Here is a 21,960-nt window from a genome sequence, read left to right on the forward strand (position 1 = left end):
TGTTTCGGAGGCTTCACATGCAAGTTAACACCATACTTAACAAATGGGTGAAAAAATTTAAGTGTGATAAATCTTCAATATCTTCGGCATAGAATTATTGATTCAATACACACAAGAAAATAACAGCTTAGATGATCCCAACAGTGTTCTTATCAAAAAAACTACTTCTGCAATGTTTAACAATTGTTAACATGAAGCCTCCGAAACAAAAAAAAATGACTTGCTGTGATAATTTACTTTTTGTCACAACTGAAATTCAATACTTAGAAGCAAAGCATGAAAATTGGTAATTGTGATATTTTTTACCTATTTTTTCATGTCAACTTGTATAGCCTTGGTCCAAGACTTGGGGCTCTAAGTCACAGATATTATAGGTCTATCATCATTGCTTATACCAAAGTATATCCCAATATTATACAACCCCCTCATTGTATCATGATTGTATTGATCAAATCACCAACAAATGTGCTGATAACTCACAGTGGTTTCTTGGATATTTATCACTGTGTAATAGGTAGTCTATAATGGAGCCCATGTTGCACCTAGCACCACTTCTAATAGTTGCCCACCATAGAGTTGTACATAAGTCATTATACATGCGAAATCAAAAATGTGTATGGAGAATGCAAACCTTACTGATGTGTTGAAGCCATCGAGTCCCAAAGCCAATATCTCTCAGAAATGTTGTCCAAGGACATATCTTCAACATACCTGAAGTTGATGGTGGGGCAAAATGTCTGACATTGGTTTTCAGGGGGTCAAAATGTACAAAAATGTACAATTGGGGTTTTGCATGGGTAATATCTCAGCTAAAAGTATTCTAATAGGCTCAATATTGGATAAGAGTAATGTCCTACCAAAGGGCTCTGACTGGCAAAAAAAATGGACAATAAAATTATTTTTACTTTTGGAGTTTTGACCCCCAAAGTTGGTCCTGGATGGACGAAGTTGCATTTTGAGGGCCCTATATCTTTTAAAGTATTCGGAGTTACAAGTTTTCTGATGCCAGATTTGAATTCTACACAAATAAGTATATTACCCCAGAATACATACTTTTCAAAGTTGTAAAATGTAAATGGTTCCCTTTATACATTTATGGACCTCCAAACGTCTTTCGTGTTGCGACACATTTTTTACGCTGACCCCCCTAAATTTCAAATTGATGCCACGGGAAAACGAAATGGAGTATGAAGCTCAAATTTTCGGATTTTTACTTTCTCATCAATATCTACCACCACACAGAAAAAGAAAAAAATTGAAGAGGTGCTGCGGTGCACATCCCTGGAGTTGACATGGAATGGGTCTTTCAGAATCTTTCATCATCTTGTTGGAAGATGAAGGTTAAAACTGAAACATCACATTCATGTATGTATGTCACATACACCCCAAAACCAGCACATTTTATGACAAAATAATTATGAACAATGCAATGCAACGCCAACTCACCTCATATTTCACACATTTCATTTGTATGGTGACGGGCTGACAATAGCAGGTCATGACCTCCAAAAGTTTCTAAAAAATTATGGGCGCATGATATAAATTTAAAAGTGGCCCATTGAAATACACATAAAAATACGGGTTCTTCTTTTCCATTACTTTTATGAACTTCAAAAATGTGCACTAAAGCGATATTTTAGCATCCTCTTTTTGGGTATGGATATAAATATCCATAAAAAAGCAAATATCCTAGAAAAAATATTCATCGGACTTATTTCAAGTTATGACATCACTTCATGAATATTAATTACGCGCTCTTTTTGGCAGTGTATTGTTAACAGAGAGCACGCAATCGCAAATTTCCGAGAATTGGAAGCAAAATTGACAAAAAATTCCACTTCCAGGCGTCAAAAGACCGGCGAATAACGCCACCTTCGAAATGAATAAGAAGAATGCTATGGCACGAGGGGGGTTGTTGGTATTTTCCGGCAACTCCCACCCAGAATTAGCCAATCTTGTTACGTCGTAAGTAAAAAATCTAAACAACAACATGAACAACAAAATATCGAGACCATGCATAGACTGCGGAACTCAGTCCTCAATGACTTATCTTTTGGTCGTTATATGACTATCATTTGAGGACTGAGTTGTTACCATACATCTTCCGAGGTGCAGTTTCAGATAGCTTGGGATTATTGGGGCAGAGGTTATCTTTTGAATTCTTTCATGACCACTGAAGCAGCCATAGACTTGTTCGAAATGTTCTAACTTTCGTATGAACAACCGATAGCTTGTGATACGAAAGTTAGAACTTGCAAGGATGTTATCGTATGTAACGTACTTGTTTACATGTACGTGTGATACATGTACGCAGTTGCCATACAGAGTACAATTTCATGCATATGAATAAAAACTTCTTCCTCAAGTTAGTTGTTGTCTCCAATTAAAATATCATGAAATAGTTCGTGACATATTACCGACACACTGTACTATAATATTTTCTTAAATTTTCATACATGTACTTCAATATTCGTTCTCCGAACGGCTTCGATCAACGCCGTGTTTCTGCTGTATATGCACCCACTGACCTCCAGCAGTGTTGCCAAAAATGTTAGCCCAAATCGCGAGTCAAATAAAATTAAAAGTCGATCGATTGTTTTTAAAATTCATACATTGGTATCTATGGGATAGCAAAATACCATAAATTGCCTACGCCAGATTTGAAAAGTTGCTCAATTACTTTCTTAACCATCAATTGGTGTCTATTGGACAGGAAACTGTAGTGTGGAAAATCTTCAAAAGTCATCCTTTTGGGCTACTAAGTCGCTGCTTTGCCAATCCTGAACTCCGACGTGCTTATTCCACCAGCCGCCTACACTGCGCATGTACTGTGACCAGTGATCAGTGACTGTGACTGATTATGACCCGGATGTACCCAATTGAAAAAGGTCGTCTCTAGCGTGTACATCGGTGACAGTAAATCGGCCATGATCATTGCTCGAGCATCGCACTGCTGTGACCTAAAACATCTCCAGAATGTACTTCAAAGATGTGTTTTTCTCTAAAAGTAAGCAACCTTGAATCGAAGATACATTATGTTAGTCCAGGAAAATTGTAGCCAAAAGTGACATTAGGAAGAATGTTTTTACTTGCGTTATAAAAAGTATCAACGCTATGCAGACGCGTTTTCAAATAGTCAGAAAGTTCTATCTTATGCACACATAACTCTCGTGTCGTCGTGCATAAAAGATAGATTTTTCGATCAACCATAGACTAGTCAAGCCTGTCAAGGACACTCGGCGTGAATTGAAAGACCAAGTCCAAGTCACTCGGGGCCGTAGTAAGGTTGAAAAATGTGGGCGTGCCATCACAAATGTGGGGCGTGCCAAATTACAAATATATGCCCAAATTGAAATAAAGATATAAAGAAAAACATAACAAATATCGCAAAAAAAGTGGGGCGGCCATGGCATCCCCAGCCGCCCCGCTTGCTAGCCTACGGCCCCTGAAGCAGGGCTGTCAACTTTTTGGAATTGCTTGGCGTGAGACAGAGACGCACCAGGATTTGGCGACTCCAATGTTCATTTTGTACCATGATTATTTGAGCCACGCGCTCGAGAATGTGAAAAGCGGGGGGGTAGCTGCAACAAATTATTCATGACGATGCGTTAGATTTTACTTATTTTCCAGCTTTTTGCGTGAGCTTTACTACCTTGGTGTGAGATTATACTACCTTGGCGTGAGACCGTGAGAAAGTGACCCAATGCGTGAGACTCACGGCCAATGCGTGAGAGTTGACAGCCCTGCCCTGAATTCACTCAATCCGCTGTTCATATCGCGCTGTAGCGACAATTCAGTTACAGCGCGGGCATAGACTTATCTATAAACGCGCAGTCGTTTTACTATCACGAGAGCGCGGGTGTAACATGGCGATGTCCATGTAACCGAAGAGCTCCGAAGAGAGCAGACAAAAAAGCTGCTAAGCTGGGGTTTCCCGTCATATTGATAGAATTCATTCAGTATGCTAAAAAGAAGACATTTCGAGCAAATATTGGTGTATTTAATTTCGTTGTAGGGATACAAATTTGCTCGGTTTAATTTGCGCCAAGTCCGTGCATCCGTCAGTGCGCGATGTACAGGATCGCTAGTCGCTACACGTTAATCGGTAGTCTCCGTACGGAGTGATTTTGTGGCCAAGTTTTTACTACACTTGCGGGGTTTACATTTCATATTAATTTGAATTTAATAAAAATTTAACATATAAAGAAGCTTATCTATAAGCTGAAATCACGGTAGCAGATTATAATTATTTAAGTTCTCAAATGAGCGTGTACAATAGTGCGTTATTTAGGGAGTGTTTATAAAATACTTTGGGGTTGGGTGAAAAAACTGGCGCTTGGGACACACAAAAAAATTCTTGTTTGATCCCTTTTTTAAGGTCTAAATATTTTTGATTCCCCTTTTTAGGGTCTACATTTTTTGATCCCCCCTCATGTTTATAAGACAAAAAATATTTTAAAAAATCTAGGCCCACTAAACTTACTTTTATTCCATATGTTATTCATATGACAGGTAGGCCTATCTAGATACAAATGTGTAAATACTTACTAGGCCTACTTTTTTTTTCAATGTAAAATTAGCTTTGTTAGTAGTTTCGTTTTTTTCCAAACTGTGCTATAGAGGAAAGGAGGAGGCCCCTTTTTTAAATGTGAAAGGATAAACCCCCTAGAGTAGGCCTACCATGAAAAGTTTTGGAAATGATTCCATGTTCTCTAATAAACGTTTTCCTAAAGTATTTGAACGTCTAAAAAATTTAGAACATTCTAATGACTTCTGACAAATTATCCCAGAAATTGAGGAGGGAGGGAACGAGAACCATGACATTAATTTTATATGGCATTAGGGGTTGGAGGGGTCCCAAATTAAAAAGTCGGCAGCAGTAAAATAGCGACCACCCCCCTATTAGCTCAAAAAATTTTTTATGACCCCACCCCACCCCAAACCGATACACTTTAGGCTAAAATTGTATTGAAATGGCAGTCTTTTGAATAATAAACATCGCAGTTGTGACTTTTTTGGTTATTAACAATTTTATCCCCCCTCCCCCAGTGGCGGCGCTACGGGGGGAGGGGGCATTTCCACCAATATTTTCTGTCCCCCCCCCCAGTTTGCCGCCTCCCCACTTTTATATTAGGCCTACCCCAAAATTACGTAAATTTCCACTTTTTGTGTCAATCGATTTTTCACCCTGACATTCACTTTGTCCCCCATTCCCCCGGAAATAATTCCTGGTGCCGCCACTGCCCCCTATTTTTCTTTCCAAAAATTTATGACCCCAGTATATTTGGGATCCCCCCCCCCTCTTACGAAGAAAAAACCAGCCCCTTACTTTGTTTCTGAAATTGTTGTAGTGTAATGTTTAGAAGTTCTTGGTTTATCATAAACACATTACAAAAACTTTGAGAAAGCGTGGACGATATACATGTTATAGTGCCCTTAAGAATGAATGTATACGACATAGGCCTATACGTGCATATTCGTGTAGGCCTATGTCTTATAAATGATAGTGAAATATAATAATCAATGTATAATCAATGTGTGTAAAGGTGCATTCAGTTTTGTTTATAATATTTAATTCACATTTTGCATGTACATGATGTAGGCCTATCCCTAGACGCAGACTAAAGACCCATTTAGTGATCACTGCGAAAGTGTAAAAAAAATTGAAATTGTTTGTAAATTGCTTTTAAAAAGTGAAGGACAATTCATTCAAATTGTGATTTAGTATTTTTGAAATGAAACGGTTGGCAAAAAACGAATAAAACAGCAAAAAGGTACCAGTGGCGTAGCCAACACTTTTTCAGAGGGTGTGCAGGAGGTGGGGGAGGCAACTTTTAAGGGGGGGGGGGCAAACTTTGACGAACATGGTCAAAAATGGGTAATGCTTTATTTTTTTTTTAAATATTTGGACAGTTATAATCCCAGAGGGACAGGAGGAAGCTTCCCCAGCGCCTGGCTGAGCCACTTAAACGTGCTCAGGAACACCACCTGAAAACCTCTCTTCCTCAGTCATTAATTTGTGAAAATCTTCTGGACGAGAGTCTCTTTTTTGTTAACTTTTAAGTTGCGTTTTGGACCCCGAAAAACTGTCAGGAAAATTTCTGGTCATTTTAAGCCAATAAATGAGATCAAACGAATGAAAACTGACTTTCTATCTTGGCTGCTTAGACCCTAAAATAACTATAAAATTAATGTTTTGGTTCTCATCCCCTCCCTCCTCAATTTCTGGGATTTGTCAGATTTTGTTTAAAGATTTTTCACCAATTTTTAGCTCAATTTGCAAGGCAAATTGACCTATTGTCATCGTACAGATTTGCAATTGTTTTTTACTTTCTCTTGCTACATCGTTTGAGTAATGGAGCTGGTAATTTGAGGTGGCGATCTTTGCAAGTTTGTTCATGAAAGTTACTTATTTTGCTGGGAATAAATGGACAGGAAGTATGCTTTTTCGAGCAATTTGTCACAAAAAATTGTGCAGTTTCACAAGAATAATCTCATTCCTAGATTACTTACATGCTACACCAGGTTTAACCTTGGTGTTTTAAGCAAAAGTCATCTGTTACATGTTTACATTTTAGCTTTGCCAATGATGTTACTGTGTTTTATGGAGGTTTAGATTTGGAGCATGTGTATTTTTGCAGAGACCTGAAGATATTTGTGAGGATAGTTTTACATAGTAATTATTTTTTATGTGAGATTGTAAAATTCTAAAGCTCTTAAGGGGTACTACACCCTGCCCAATTTTGTGCCTATTTTTGCATTTTTCTCAAAATTATAAGCGCATTGGTGACAAGTAAGATATGTATATTATAGGGCAAGGACTACAACTACTGCACTGGTAAATTTATTTCAGCACAGACAGCAGTTGTGGAGTTACAGTCAAAAATGAGGGAAAACCAGTATTTGATCAATAAATCAATAACTATTTGCCTTGAGTTGCTGAATTTTCAGTGCAGTAGTTGTAGTCCTTGCCCCTATAATATAAATATCTTCCTTGTCACCAATGCGTTATCATTTTTGAGAAAAATGCAAAAATATGTGTTGTACCCCCTTAAATATTAGACTTGTTTCAAGTCCTTTGGCGTCCATAGTTAGTGAATGTAAAATTCATGGAAGCTTTGCCACATCTTCCAAAAATTTCTATTACTTTCCAAAGTTTTGAAGTTATCTTTCAAGATATTTATTTACCATCATAACTTTGTGAAAATCTATTTGACATTTGAATTACTAGATTGTGGACTTTCTTATCATACTTTACCCCAGGCATACTGTGCACTACAGGGGTAGTGTTTGAGCAAAATACACACCATGCCCACAAGGTATACTTCCTCGACCTCATAAGAGCATGAACAGAGAAAAAGTAAGGAGAAAGACGTGATCAAGGCTATTAAATATGCATAAACCACTAAAACCTAATGTCAACAGTAGAGTGTTTGTTCATGGAAGTAATAGATTGACAAGGACAAAGTAATCAGAGTTGCCAAGCTCATGGTTTGGTAGCCCAATTGGGCAACTTTTGAAGATTTTCCTGAGACTTCCAACAATTTCCTGTCCCACAGAAACAGATGGTTAAGAAAAAAAAATGGGTGGCTTTTCAGCAATGCAGGTGCAATTTGGATGTCTTGAAGCCTACATTTATTTAACTAATTAACAGACACAGATAAATTTGGGGTAAACTTAGTAATTGGAATCCTTGAGAGCGTTCACATGGTAGATTTCCCCCCAAGTTTTTGTCCGAGAGCCGCTTCGCTTTGCTCAAGCAAAAATTCCTCTGTGTGGACATGCCTAAAGACAAATATTTATTACTGCTAATATTCCTGTCAGTTTATACCTGAAGACCCATTCCATGTCAACTCCAGGGATGAGGGATGTCACCCGATGTGCACCGCAGCACCTCTTCAATTTTTTTCTTTTTCTGTGTGGTGGTAGATATTGATGAGAAAGTACAATCCCGAAAATTTGAGCTTCATACTCCATTTCGTTTTCTCGTGGCATCAATTTGAAATTTAGGGGGTCAGCATAAAAAATGTGTCGCAACGCGAAGGACGACGTTTGGAGGTCCATAAATGTTTAAAGGGAACCCTTTACAACTTTGAAAAGTATGTATCCTGGGGTACTTATTTGTGTAGAATTCAAATCTGGCATCAGAAAACTTTATTACTCCTTTACTTTAAAAGATATAGGGCCCTGAAAATGCAACTTCGTCCATCCAGGACCAACTTTGGGGGGTCAGAACTCCAAAAGTAAAAATAATTTTATTGTCCATTTTTTTGCCAGTCAGAGCCCTTTGGTAGGACATTACTCTTATCCAATATTGAGCCTATTAGAATACTTTTAGCTGAGATATTACCCATGCAAAACCCCAATTGTACATTTTTTGTACATTTTGATTTCCCTGAAAACCAGTGTCAGACATTTTGATCCACCATCAACTTCAGGTATGTTGAAAATATGTTCTTGGACAACATTTCTGAGAGATATTGGCTTTGGGACTCGATGACTTCAACACATCAGTGAGGTTTGCATTCTCCATAGAGTTGTACATAGGTCATTATACATGCGAAATCAAAAATGTGTACAACTCTATGGAGTAGGCAAACCTAAGTGATGTGTTGAAGCCATCGAGTCCCAAAGCCAATATCTCTCAGAAATGATGTCCAAGGACATATCTTCAACATACCTGAAGTTGATGTGGGGCAAAATGTCTGACATTGGTTTTCAGGGGGGTCTTTGGTATTTGGTATGGTATTCCCATGGTATTTCCCCGGGTATTTCAAATAATATTACTTCACTTGATTGGAAAAGTGCTTATTCATATGCCTAGATAAATAATATTCCACAGTTAAAATCCACAGCTTTTTATATCCCGATCATGCACTGAATGATCCATTCATGCAATGAATTTATAGGCCCACTTCTTTCCCACGATCTTTCCAAGAAAGCAGTTGCAAACAAACATTTCATAATTTTCATTTAAGAGTTCCACTTGATAAAGAGCATGTTTACTGCAAAATTGTTTTTTATGGTTCAGCTTTTCTGTCATAGCAAACTCCCAAAAGCAAAAACGTTAACGTGTAATTGCGTTGTGATCAGTGATCACTCCTGTGTTTACCGTACGGTCACGTTGCATTTTGCAAAAAATACACATGTGCGCGTCTAGTCGTGAGGTTTGCAACATCGGGCCAGACAGAATCTTCTCTGATTGGCTGCAGGGCCGGGTATTCGCTGCACCCGCACCCCAGATGTGGTACATAACTCGTCAAATGCGTACATGGCTAGCATGTAGCATCAACAATAATAAAAACAATCAATAATAAATACTGGGATCAGTGATGACGGCAGGTTTAGCTTTTTTAGGCATGAACATGCGGGGTTAAAAGCTGTTAAACAGTGTACATCGCGTGCATTGTGACTTATGAGGCCTAAGGATCTACGACTCGTGCAAGAAAATAAAATCTGCTACCGGGGTGTCGTAAACTGTATAATGAAGTTAAAAGGGTGTTTTTAATAAAAATGTCAAAATTTCTTTCGGCTAAACCACGCCAATGATAAAGCGATAAATATTGTGGTTTTGTGTAAAAATATCAACAAAATCAACAAAATTCTTCTTTTAAAAAAGAATATTAGATATCAGAAAGTTAATTAAGTAAAAAAATATAAAGGCACCAAACTTCAATAATTATATCAACATTGTTATTGATAAAAAAATTATATAGACGGTAAAACATAATCTCGAGGTAATTCCTGTTATGAGGTATGATCCGATCGCCTGCTATGACTGTGCGGCACTTTTCAGCGAAAATAACAATCAGTTTGCGCGGGAAAATAATAAGCGGATATGACGTCACGCGTGAACTCAGTTACTTGGTGAGAACAGCGGTGACTCACCACAAAAGAATGTCAAAGGTCATACGACACCAATTTGGTGTCTTTCCGCGCCTTGGAAATTCGGAATATGATGCTTAAAGTCTATGACTGACCAATGCATATTGCATATCATGCACTATCATAATTTTAACATGACTAAAGTCTAAACACAGGGAGGTTTCATGTATTCCCATAGTACGAGGAACCCATACCGTAGTAGCTCTGCACAACGGTATGGGATGAAGTGTATACAAAAAGCAAGTGCAACGTTGCACTAAAAAATACAAGGCTCCTGTAGCTTAAATAGTTGCATGTTTGTCATAATATTAATTACACAGCTTCTTGTACTTCTTGTCTAAACTCTTATGCTTGTAATTGTAATTAATACCCCATTATTTATCCAGAATAAATAAAAATTCATTAACACATGATCCACATCAGCGCACCAAAACTGAGATGGCACTTCAGTGCAAACTTAGATAGGGCATCACCAATACGAAAATGTCATACCGATAAATGATGTGTCTGTTTTGCCTGTTATTTAAGTTTGTGTTGCGAACTAGTATTCCCACAGAATTAAAACCAGAGAACCAGGACTCGACCGCCATCTTGATACAGGAATGGATGGGGCAAAAATTTGGGGTATTCGGTTTCCCTCGTGGTTCGGAAAGTCACGTAAAGCTGGTGGTCCCGTGTACAGGAAGAGTCAAATCCTGTGCACGTTAAGTGTCAGAGCTGCAGAGCTATTCGAAAAGAGAAGGGGGATCATCCCCGGTTCTGATATCTGTATAATCACCTCCTCTAAGTTCCAGAGGACTTCCAGTTTAGCTCAAATGAGCTGCTATAAAACAAAAGACATAAAGGAGGTGATCAATATCCTCTAGCGATCCTGACTTTTAGACCACCATGGCTCGAAAAAGTGGGTAATTTGGGAAGCTCATTCCCAGTAAATGTTGGGTGTTTGGAGGGAAATTCTGGTATTTGGAGGGAAATTTTGTCTTTTTTGTACGGTATATATATCAAAACATGCTATAAATTGTGGGAAATTTATCTTGCTTCCCAGGAAATTAACATTTTTTCGAGCCCTGTAGTACTGTAGACCACTTATCTTATTATTAGATCATTGTAGATAGTTAATTTATTGATTAAATATATATCAATGGTACTTAGTTATTGTGTTCCTAAATCGTCATTTCACCAACAAAATGGACATAGTAATAATCCCAGTTGAAGTTAAAAGTGGTCATATTTTGCACTTCAATTGAAGCTCACAGGAGAATGTAAAAAGTCTTGTTTTTCTCCTCAAATCCAGAGCTCCAAAATCCATTAATAACTTTATATTAAAATTGGATGAATTTGAAAAAAATTTTGTACAAAAAAATTTTGTATTAGCTAAAGCCACTTGTTCAATGCAATCATGTTGGTTGTGCGGAGTTTCTTTACCCAACTTTGTGTTTGAAGTTTGATTAACACATTTTTTTCAATTCTCCCCTACAGGCGTCTAGGTGTGGACCTTGGCAAAGTAGAGGTGCATTTACAGGATAACAAAGGCAAGTGTACTTTTTCATTTAAAAACTAATGAAGTAAAACTCACTTACTATCTTAGCCGCTTAAAGCTATAACGTACGATCTGATAATACGAAATTAGTTCGTTTTTTGGCATATTTGTTTTTGTTTATGTTTACACATATGTCCCAACTTATACACTACAAGATTCCTGGCGACGTAGTACCTCTGCTGCAATGTTACTTCGCGGCTACTACCGCTGCTACTACCGAGTACCCAAACCCTTTGTGGCCGACGTTGGTACTACACCAAAGTACCAGCGTCAGCCAACATACTGTAGATACCCCCGTAGCAATGTACTTACATCGATACTCCACCATGCGTCACCTAAGAGTCAACTGCGATGTACCGGTAGGTGACTTATAGGCACACCATAGTCGGGGTACTTGAAGGCCCTTCAGCGGAAGTACCTGCACAGTAACCGCATCCATGGTGTACCCATGTGTCAGCAGTGAAGTAGCAGTGAAGGTACTCACCCACGAGGTACTCCGTCGCCAAACTCCTTTGATCGTAAAGTTCATTGACTTCAAGCGCGCCGCGCCGTGGTACAACTACGCCGCCGACTGCTTGCGTTCAACTACGCGTTCAACAAGGCTTGCACACGAACGCGTTGAAGTGGAATTATTAATTTGTTATGATCTGGATGCATGCATGCACAATGCAGTTTTTCCGTACGCCGGCGACAGTGTTATAATTCCTTTGTTTTTCTTTTGTTTTCCGTTTTGTTCTGTTAGGAAAATAACACGGTTTTATGTTTGTTTAATTGTTTACTTGGTTGGTTAGTTAGCTGTTTGCTTGGCTGATGGTTGCTCAGCTTGGTTGTTTTCATTTGTAATTTTTATCTTATTGAATTATTTAGTAAATTTATTATTTTTTCAGAAATGTTTAGAAAGATTGCATCATGTATTTTATTTGCATCATGTATTTTAATTGTTTACTTGGTTGGTTAGTTAGCTGTTTGCTTGGCTGATGGTTGCTCAGCTTGGTTGTTTTCATTTGTAATTTTTATCTTATTGAATTATTTAGTAAATGAATTATTTTTTCAGAAATGTTTAGAAAAGATTGCATCATGTATTTTATTCTGCCTCCGCCAGGAGGTAGTTTGATTTGAAATTGACACCTAAAATGCCGCACATTGCGCGGCATGTAGGCCGATTGTACAAATTTATATTCTGACAAGTACTCTAATTTCCGCCCAATATCGAGAGCCCAATATATATCCCCCACCTCTCTGCGCCATACATAAATTCGCCTATCGCCATTTCGAATGTTCAAAAGGTAATCATGCTTCCTCGGCATGTGCAATAAATTAGCATTAAAATTAATCTTATTCTATAGGGATTCTAGAAACACCTAGCACGTGGCGCCAATGGTGCGGGTCTATCAAGTTCATGAATTATGCATTAGAATTTTTTCAAACTCATACGTTGTATAATTGAAGACCGAATTAAAAAGACTAGCTTGCGTATACCGTCCCGTCAACCAGCAACCAATCACGGCGCGCTTTTGTCATGACGTCAGGCGCAAACTAGTCTTTTTTAATTCGGTCTTTAATTATAGGTTGTAGCCTCAGCGCTCATCAACAGCTTTATCGTTGAAGGCAAGATGGAAAACAGTTATGCTGTGACAATGGGAATACACATCAAACAAGGTTTAATTTCATGATTACATGAAATCTGATTATCAATGGAAAAACTTTGGCTGGAGAAGTTGAAGCTGGCGTTCATGGCGACACTTTGGATGTGATAATTTGACATCATGGATTGTTTTGTGCAAAATTTGAGGTATTTTTGTGCCATTTCACGCGGTGAGTCAGCAGGCCGACTGGCATGCATGCTAGGCTCGACTAGGCCGCAATCATCGTGCATGCGTGTCACATCATGGGATTGAAAAGACCGGCTAGCTATTTGATTTCCCTGCATACGAGATGTATGTGCTGTAGTGCCGTGTTCAACGTACACACGGCATGCCATGATCATGATGATGTTTGCAATGTATGGTATGATACGCCTAGCCGCGCCTATGGCGGCTTCATTGCTGTACTAAAGTATTGCAATTTTATTGCGTTGATATAATTCGGAATAATTCGTTTTAAAGTATTTGCTTCCCCAATTCCCATGCGTGGTTGGTCATGTTGGTGGTATGTAGGCCTATGTCAGTTTTTTTACATTCTACTGAGTACTGTTGCAATATTTTTGCATGCATATACCCATGACCGTTTCAAGACTATGACTGAGAAATTTGCTTTTTGTTTATAAAATAAAATGCAAGAATCATCTTTCCCCACACAATACTTCTTACAAACAAGGTGTTGATATTGGCCCTTTAGATGCAAAACAAAGCACAAATGAAGGAAAGAAAACAAAACAATAATGTTTTTGATTTTTTATTCAATTACACATATACAAAAAAAAGTAATGGCCTATGAAAAGACTCCCCCTAAATATAATAATATTAATATTATTTTAGTCCTGAATACAAAATATAATAAACAAGCATAAAAGAATCTGATACAAAAATGTGTTACTCTGAAACGTTACAATCGTAATTTTCAGTCAAAAAATCCACAAGAAATGACTCTTGATACAACTTAGGCCTATATTTAAAAAACAGAAACGGCTGCCTGCATCTGGAACTCTTCATATCTGAAAGTTTGAAGGTCTTATTTCATACATCAGAATTATCTGCAAGATTGCAAGATGGCTTTAGGTGACCGTGGCCCTATTGGCTAATGCACAAATTTAGATTATCTTTCTATTTAAATAATACTATAGTATGTTAAAACTTATGCCCTGTAGATTACATTCAGTTCTTGAGATATGGCCTGTCAAAATGGCGCGAAACCAAAACAAAAAATTGGCAACAACTTTCTTTTTATTTTCTATATTTTTGACAAGTCCAGTTGCCAGATGATTTTCTAATTCATGCATGAATTATGCAAAGTAAAGATTTCAGATAATCAGATACAATTAAAAGAGCTATGGTACTGAGGCATGGTACATGGGTAGAACACACACTATACTACAAAATTACGGTTGCGTTTTGGCAAATTTCAATTTGCATAATTAATTAGGGCGACTTATTAGAAAAGTTGATTAGGGCCCTAATTAATTATGCAAATGGAAATTTGCCAAAGGCATCCATTTTATTTTGTAGCCGATCTGAACATTTTACTTTGTATAATTCTTGCATATATAATTAGAAAATAAGGCCTACCTGACAACATTGCATAACAAAAATAAAAGAAAGTTGTTGCCAACTTCTTGGTTACGTGCCATTTTGACAGGCCATATTTTGGTAACCGAATATCCGATTAAAATAAAAAAAATTCAGTTTTGTAATCAGGACAAAATATTTCAATCAGACAAAAATCTATATCCAATAGCGTTACCTTAAAGCTAGCATTATAATTGCAATACTGGGTAAAAACCACATGTGCCTGCTAACGGTCAAAATTTTTTATTGCATGAGGTGAAAGGGGTTTGGTAGTAGGTTACAAAATGTCACATAAAAAATTCCTCCGGAGCTCGTTGCCATAGCAACGGCAGTTTTTATGATTTTGACGATTTTTGCTTATTTTGGGGTGAAAATAAAGGAAAATATGTACTTTTCTGAATTGCTCCTGACTTTAAATTTGAGGTCACATTAAAAAAACAACCTTACCACCATAAAGTACTATCTTTGTGCTTTCCCCAGATACAAAAAATATTTCAATAATATTTCCCTATGTGCAATTTTAGGGTTGGGCAACATTGCCAATTTAGCATTTTTGAAAAAATGCAATTTTTACCCTATCTTTGAAGTCTAAAAACTAATTTTGCTTGAGCACCGAGAATTATTTCCTCTTTGTTGGTACTTGGGCAGACATTGCCCCTTCAAAATTTGGTAAAACATCTCTGGGGCTATTTGACCTGTAAAGCCAGTGTTGCCAGAAAGTTTGATAATTTTCAAAAAATGCATTTGTCAAAATAATGCATTTTCTACATATTTACTCATGTAACCTTTAATACCACCAACTTAATTGAAATATTTGCACACTTTGCACACATGATTAGACACACACTGCAACATAAGCAGCACTTTGAGGCTGGGGACAAGTCATGTCCTGCAAAAACCGGTATTGCCAGAAAATCTTACTTTATTAATCCAAATTTCCAATTTGTGTGTTTTACAATTATTTATTCGGCTAATTTTATACTATCAATGTTAGTTGAATAGAATGTGCATTCAAACATCATCTGATACAATACAGGTTCAGACACATGGGTGAGTTTTTCGACAGGTGGCATAGCAAGCCATAGGCTTAGGGGACCTTGAGGATACTAAGCATAGTTTTGACCAAAAATAGTCATTTTTGCATGGAATTTTTTTTTTAAATGACATAATTATATGCATCTTGAAAAGTGCATCAGCTTACACTCTAAAAATACCTATTCAAAAATGAATAGAATCTATTCAAATTTGAATAGGTAAACATGTACGCCGGGCACTTAAGAGAATCTATTCAAAATGAATAGAAAATTCTATTCAAATAAATGATCCAAATTCTATTCAAAAATGAAGAGGTCACTTGTCAGAAAATGAATAATTTACTAGTTACAGTTGATTAGATTCCATTCAATTTATTTGAATCTATTTGACTAGAATCTGGTTAAAATTCTAGTCATGTTAATTTGGGGAAATCGTCATCTCTTGTCCGCTTCACGCTAAGAGAGGAACACTATACGACTCAACACTGGTGTTAAATAGCCATCGAGTGTATTTGATAGCATGGTGACACGTATTACAGAAATTATCTATAAAATTACGGTCTTAAAAGAGGATGGCAGAAAATTATAATGTATTTGCTTGAAAATATAAAATCTATGGTGTTAAATAGCGTTTGCCCTGTGTTCTTCACCCGTGGTTTTGTTTCCTATTATTTCAACTGAGATTCCAACGTACTTTTAAAACATAATGAACACAAAAATACAGATGCTAGATTAATATATCAATAAAAGTGGATTTCTTACTAGTGCCTATGTCCCCACCGTACTGTACAAATGTGTAATGGCGGCCGACCAAGAAGCAAAAGACCCCGGATACAGCAGCGTGCGTGCTTTTGACCAATGAAATCCCTCATTATCGTTGACGTCATTTTGATGAGTGTGTCGATTCAAAGTTTTCTGCGATGTTGATACTAAATCGCATCAAACGATATGATTCGATTTAAAAATGATAAAGGATCTATTCAAATTGATGAGTTTCTAAAAAAAAAAAATGAATAGACTTTCTATTCAAAAAAATGAATAGGCTGTCATTAGAGTGTACTAAGATGGATGTTTGGATCAGAAAAGTAAATCACAACATTTTTCTGTGACCTGTGGTTTTTGACCTATGACCTCTTGGAATTCATAAGTAGGCCTAAAATGTAGGATTTTAATGATTTTGGTCATTTTGGGAAAAAATGAGACCTTTTTTTACCACCATCTCAAACAGGTTTTGAAACTTAGGCAATAATGGTGTTACCAGATTATATGACAATTAATTTACCCATAACGTAACTTTTGAGTTCGTCAAAACATACGTGCATTTGTTTAGAAATATATCCCGGTAAAATGAATGATACGAACAATAATATAAACTTCAAACTCCCATGCGGGCATCAATATTGACGTTTGCATTATTTTACACCCTCATTGAAATTCTCCCCTAAATTAAGACATCCTTTTATTGTTGCGATGCCATCAATTTCTACTTCTACTTCTACGTTTACACTGGAACAGGGCCTGTTGACGGGATACTTGTCCAGGGTGGAAAGGTAACATCACTGTCTTCACATGTTCACATGGAAACAACCATGCAGACAATATTTTACCAGTTTACAATGCAAGTAAAAATCCAACTGGTGATGAAGCTAGTGGGTCATGATGTGCTGTTGCAATTAAAACACTCCCTATTTTCAACCATTTTCCCTAGTTTCTAACATAATCCTCAAAATAATTTTCTATCCGTTTGTGTATATGCTATCAATTTGGTTAAAATTGCCATTCCAAAAGTATCATGGTAACAATGATATGATCATTAAAGGAGAAAAGATATAATACATAATACCCTAAAGGATGTTGAGGTCGAAGGTCATTTAGGGGTTGAAATAGCTGTGGTTGGGCTCAAACTTGGTGAATATAAACCGAGAGGGGAATGTGTTAAAATCACAGCAGAGGTCACTTCAGGTCAAACATCATGTACGGGTCAAATTTCAAAATTGCTCTGATTAATTTGATTGTGAATAATAAATTGCTAAATAACATTTGACACAGAAGAAGACCTCTCTTACTTCCATACCCTTACTAAAGCTTCCCTTTGAAAGGTCCGATGTTTAACATTTTCCCTGAAAGACTCACAATTTTAAATATTCCCCTCCCGAGATGCCCAGATTCAGGTATGTAAGGATGTGATCAACTGTGGAAGATAACATTCGATGGTCTTTATAATAAAACATGAAGGATCTAAAGATTTACCAAATCCTGCATACCAGAAAAATATTTATGTATGTGGGCCTAGATCTTGGCCACATCCCAGTCCACATTGAGTGTTTGGGGTAATAAAGTGGGCCTATAAAAGAATCCATTGAGCCAAGTGATGGTCAAAACTCAGTTGGCCATTACTGGGTCCCGTCTGCATCAAACTGGTGTTGTTACTGCCCAATTGGTTGGATTATACCGGCTTAAAAATCAATGTTGAATTCAATTCGGGTGATGGAATGCAGTTTAATATCCCCGCCAAGGCCCAGACGTGAATTCAGGGGGGGGGGCGGCTTCCTCCTTCCAGACACCCTCCCCCCAAAAAAACAAAAAAAGAGGAAAGGAGAGAAGAGAAGAGAAAGGGGGAAGGGGAAAAATAGAAGAGAAAAGGAGGAAAGGCGATTAATTTTACAAACATTTCTGACAGCGAAGTTAACATCCTGTAAAAATTCTTCTGAAAAATTGTAAAATTACGTAATAAGTATATTTTCTTATACACTTGTGTATTTCTTTAGAAAATTTCACCGGAACAATAGAGGCAATGTTGCTGCCGGAAATGACAGTAAAATTACTGCATGCATTTTACAATGGATGTTTTTGTGATAATTTCTTCAGATTTGTTCAGTAAATTTTGTAATTTTTTGAGTATTGATAGGCCTATTGTTAGTATAAAGCAGTGGTTTAAATCAGAGAATACACTTGAAACTGTTTTTCGTTGATACGAGTTCACTTGGCTATCCCTTTTGGATTCGTAATCAAGAATCAGCAGTTTCGAGTATACGCATTAACAGGATTATCATCAAGCCAAAAAATTGTTTATTGGCATAAAATTTTAAGCTATTAGGAGAATTCAAAGAGAAGACAGTTTCCATTTATATCCATTTTTTTACTAATTTTACTGGGAAATTATCTCTATTTTACAGATATTTACTTAAAAATGAGCATTAATAGCCGTTGCCATGGAAACTGCATACTCGTTGAATTCTCTCAATAGCCTAAACTTAAAGAAGCCCTATTTGTCAATAAACTTAAGTGTAATTTAAACTTTTGTAATGCAAAACATTGAAAAAAAAAAAAAAAAAGGGTCAATTTTTGCCCAAAATTACCAAAATCATTAAAAACCTGCATTTTGGGCCTACTTATGAATTCCAAGAGGTCATAGGTCAAAAACCATAGGTCACAGAAAAATGATGTGATTTACTTTTTTGATCCAAACATATATCTTAGTAAGATGATACACTTTCCAAGATTATGTCATTTGTCAAAAAATTTCCCATGTAAAATTACTTTTTTTGGTAAAACCTAGGCTTAGTATCCTCAAGGCGCCTAAGCCTAAGGTGTCTGAAGGCACCTGTCGAAAAACTCGCCCATGTGTCTGAACCTATATTGTACCAGATGATGTTTGAATGCACATTCTATTCAACTAACATTGATGGTATAAAATTAACCGAATAAATAATTGTAAAACACACAAATTGGAAATTTGGATAAATAAAGTAAGATTTTCTGGCAATACCGGTTTTTGCAAGACAGGGCTTATCCCCAGCCTCAAAGTGTTGCTTCCGTTGCAGTGTGTGTCTAATCATGTGTGCAAAGTGTGCACATATTTCAATTAAGTTGGTGGTATTAAAGGTTACATGAGTAAATATGTAGAAAATGCATTATTTGAAAAATGCATTTTTGAAAATTATCAAACTTTCTGGCAACACTGGCTTTACAGGTCAAATAGCCCCAGAATTGTTTTACCAGATTTGGAAGGGGCAATGTCTGCCCAAGTACCAACAAAGAGGAAATAATTCTCGGTGCTCAAGCAAAATTAGTTTTTAGACTTCAAAGATAGGATAAAAATTGCATTTTTTCAAAAGTGCTAAATTGGCAATGTTGCCCAGCCCTAAAATTGCACATAGGGAAATATTATTGAAATATTTCTTGCATCTGGGGAAAGCACAAAGATAGTACTTTATGGTGGTAAGGTTGTTTTTTAATGTGACCTCAAATTTAAAGTCAGGAGCAATTCAGAAAAGTGCATATTTTCCCTATTTTCACCCCAAAATAAGCAAAACCGCCAAAATCATAAAATCTGCCGTTGCTATGGCAACAAGCTCCGGAGGAATTTTTGATGTGCCCTTTTGTAGACTACTACCAAAGCCCTTTCACCTCATGCAATAAAAAAATTTTGACCGATAGCAGGCACATGTGGTTTTTACCCAGTATTGCAAATAAGTGTCTCCTTAACTAATAACAAAAGCTGCCCACTGGTATCTTGGAGGCATTGTCTTTTTTAAAGACATTTCTTGTTTCATATGTTTTTTTATTCATTAACTCATTACTTGCTTTAGTTCTTTTACTGATTTATTTATTACCAATTTATTTAGTTGGTTACTTATTTATTTACTTATGTACTTCTAAATTTTCTTAGTTCTTTAATTAGTTTATTTAATTGTTTTTATACTTATTAATTATCTTCACTTATTTACTTACTCATTTAGATATTTATTTATTTATTTGCTAATTTATTTAGACCTACTTGGATATTTTCTTGTTTATTTACTTACTTATTTAGTTATTATGTACCTAATTATTTACCTATTTATATAATTAGTTATTTTACATGTCTCCTTATTTATTTATTTATTTATTTATTTATTTATTTACTTCTTTGGGTAATTATTTATTTAATAACTTATTTACTTGTTTACCTATTTCCTTATTTATTTACTTACTCCTTTAGTTATTTACTTACTTATTTACTTATTTATTTACTCATTTACTAATAGGCCTACTTAACTTATGACACGGTTTCAGATTTGAAGCAGGTTTGACTGCCAAAAATGGCAAAATATAAAGTTTCAAAAAATATTGTTTTAAATATGTTTTCTAGACTGAAATTTTGTGCAGAATTCATTTCTGAAGTCAGAAATGCACAATCTGTCATTGTTTTCCTGATATGAGCATTACAGTAGAGGCATATGCTTTTGACGGAAATAAAATATGAGATCCATAAGTGACAACATCATCACAACATATTTGAACTCTATTGGCACACTTATAAAGGCTCTGCAAGGCTCACATCATGTTGTAGTGCAAGTCTGACATCTGATTGGTGCACACACATTGAATATAGGTCATATGATTGCGCAATATTACAGGTACTAATTGTTCCCGATTTTGCTCAAAAATGGGGTGGCGAAAGTCAATTTGATAAAAAATTAGAACTTAAAAATATGCATTTTAGCACAAGTTTGATACTATATCCCTGTAGTACTGTATCATGGGAATAACTGATTAGTTTTTCTGAAGTCAGAAATGCAAAATCTGTCATTGTTTTCCTGATATGAGCATTACAGTAGAGGCATATGCTTTTGACGGAAATAAAAATATGAGATCCATAAGTGACAACATCATCACAACATATTTGAACTCTATTGGCACACTTACAAAGGCTCTGCAAGGCTCACATCATGTTGTAGTGCAAGTCTGACATCTGATTGGTGCACACACATTGAATATAGGTCACATGATTGCATAATATTACAGGTACTAATTGTTCCCGATTTTGGTCAAGAATGTGGTGGCTAGTCAATTTGATAAAAAAATTAGAACTCAAAAAATATGCATTTTAGCACAAGTTTGGTACTATATCCCTGTAGTACTGTATCATGGGATTAACTGATTAGTTTTTTAAACATGTCGCCTCATATTTTTTTTTTTGTTGCGATTTTTCAAATGCCAAATTTTACGTAATTTACAGATGTCACAAATTGTTAACAAAATTAGAAAAGAAAATTGAGAAGGAATGGAAAGATATTAATGTTATACCCAAGTAGGAACTTATACTGTGCATAACTGATTAGTTTTTCAAGCCTATAGCTCTTGTAGTTTTCTTGTAATCCCGATTTTTATAAATGGCGGGAATTTTTACACACATCAAAATTTTAAGGGGTAGGGGAAACATTTTTACATTTTGCAAGTTTTTAAGTTAGTTAAAATGAACAAAGTTAGGTATCAAATGAAAGCCCATTCA

At 36.3% G+C, this 21,960-nt stretch overlaps 1 protein-coding gene across 2 annotated transcripts in view; it reads left to right on the top strand.

Moving 5' to 3' along the window:
• Positions 1–1,778: 1,778 nt before the first annotated feature.
• Positions 1,779–21,960, top strand: part of LOC140150551 (phosphoribosyl pyrophosphate synthase-associated protein 2-like) — a 57,325-nt gene continuing 37,143 nt past the window's right edge. For both annotated transcript variants that reach the window (XM_072172583.1, XM_072172584.1), the window contains exons 1-2: positions 1,779–1,965; positions 11,365–11,417. In XM_072172583.1, coding sequence (XP_072028684.1) covers positions 1,880–1,965; positions 11,365–11,417 — 139 coding nt within the window. In that variant the 5' untranslated portion in view covers positions 1,779–1,879. The remainder of the gene's footprint in view (positions 1,966–11,364; positions 11,418–21,960) is intronic.

This window comes from Amphiura filiformis, chromosome 4 (genome assembly GCF_039555335.1).
Source record: "Amphiura filiformis chromosome 4, Afil_fr2py, whole genome shotgun sequence".
Lineage (NCBI taxonomy): Eukaryota > Metazoa > Echinodermata > Ophiuroidea > Amphilepidida > Amphiuridae > Amphiura > Amphiura filiformis.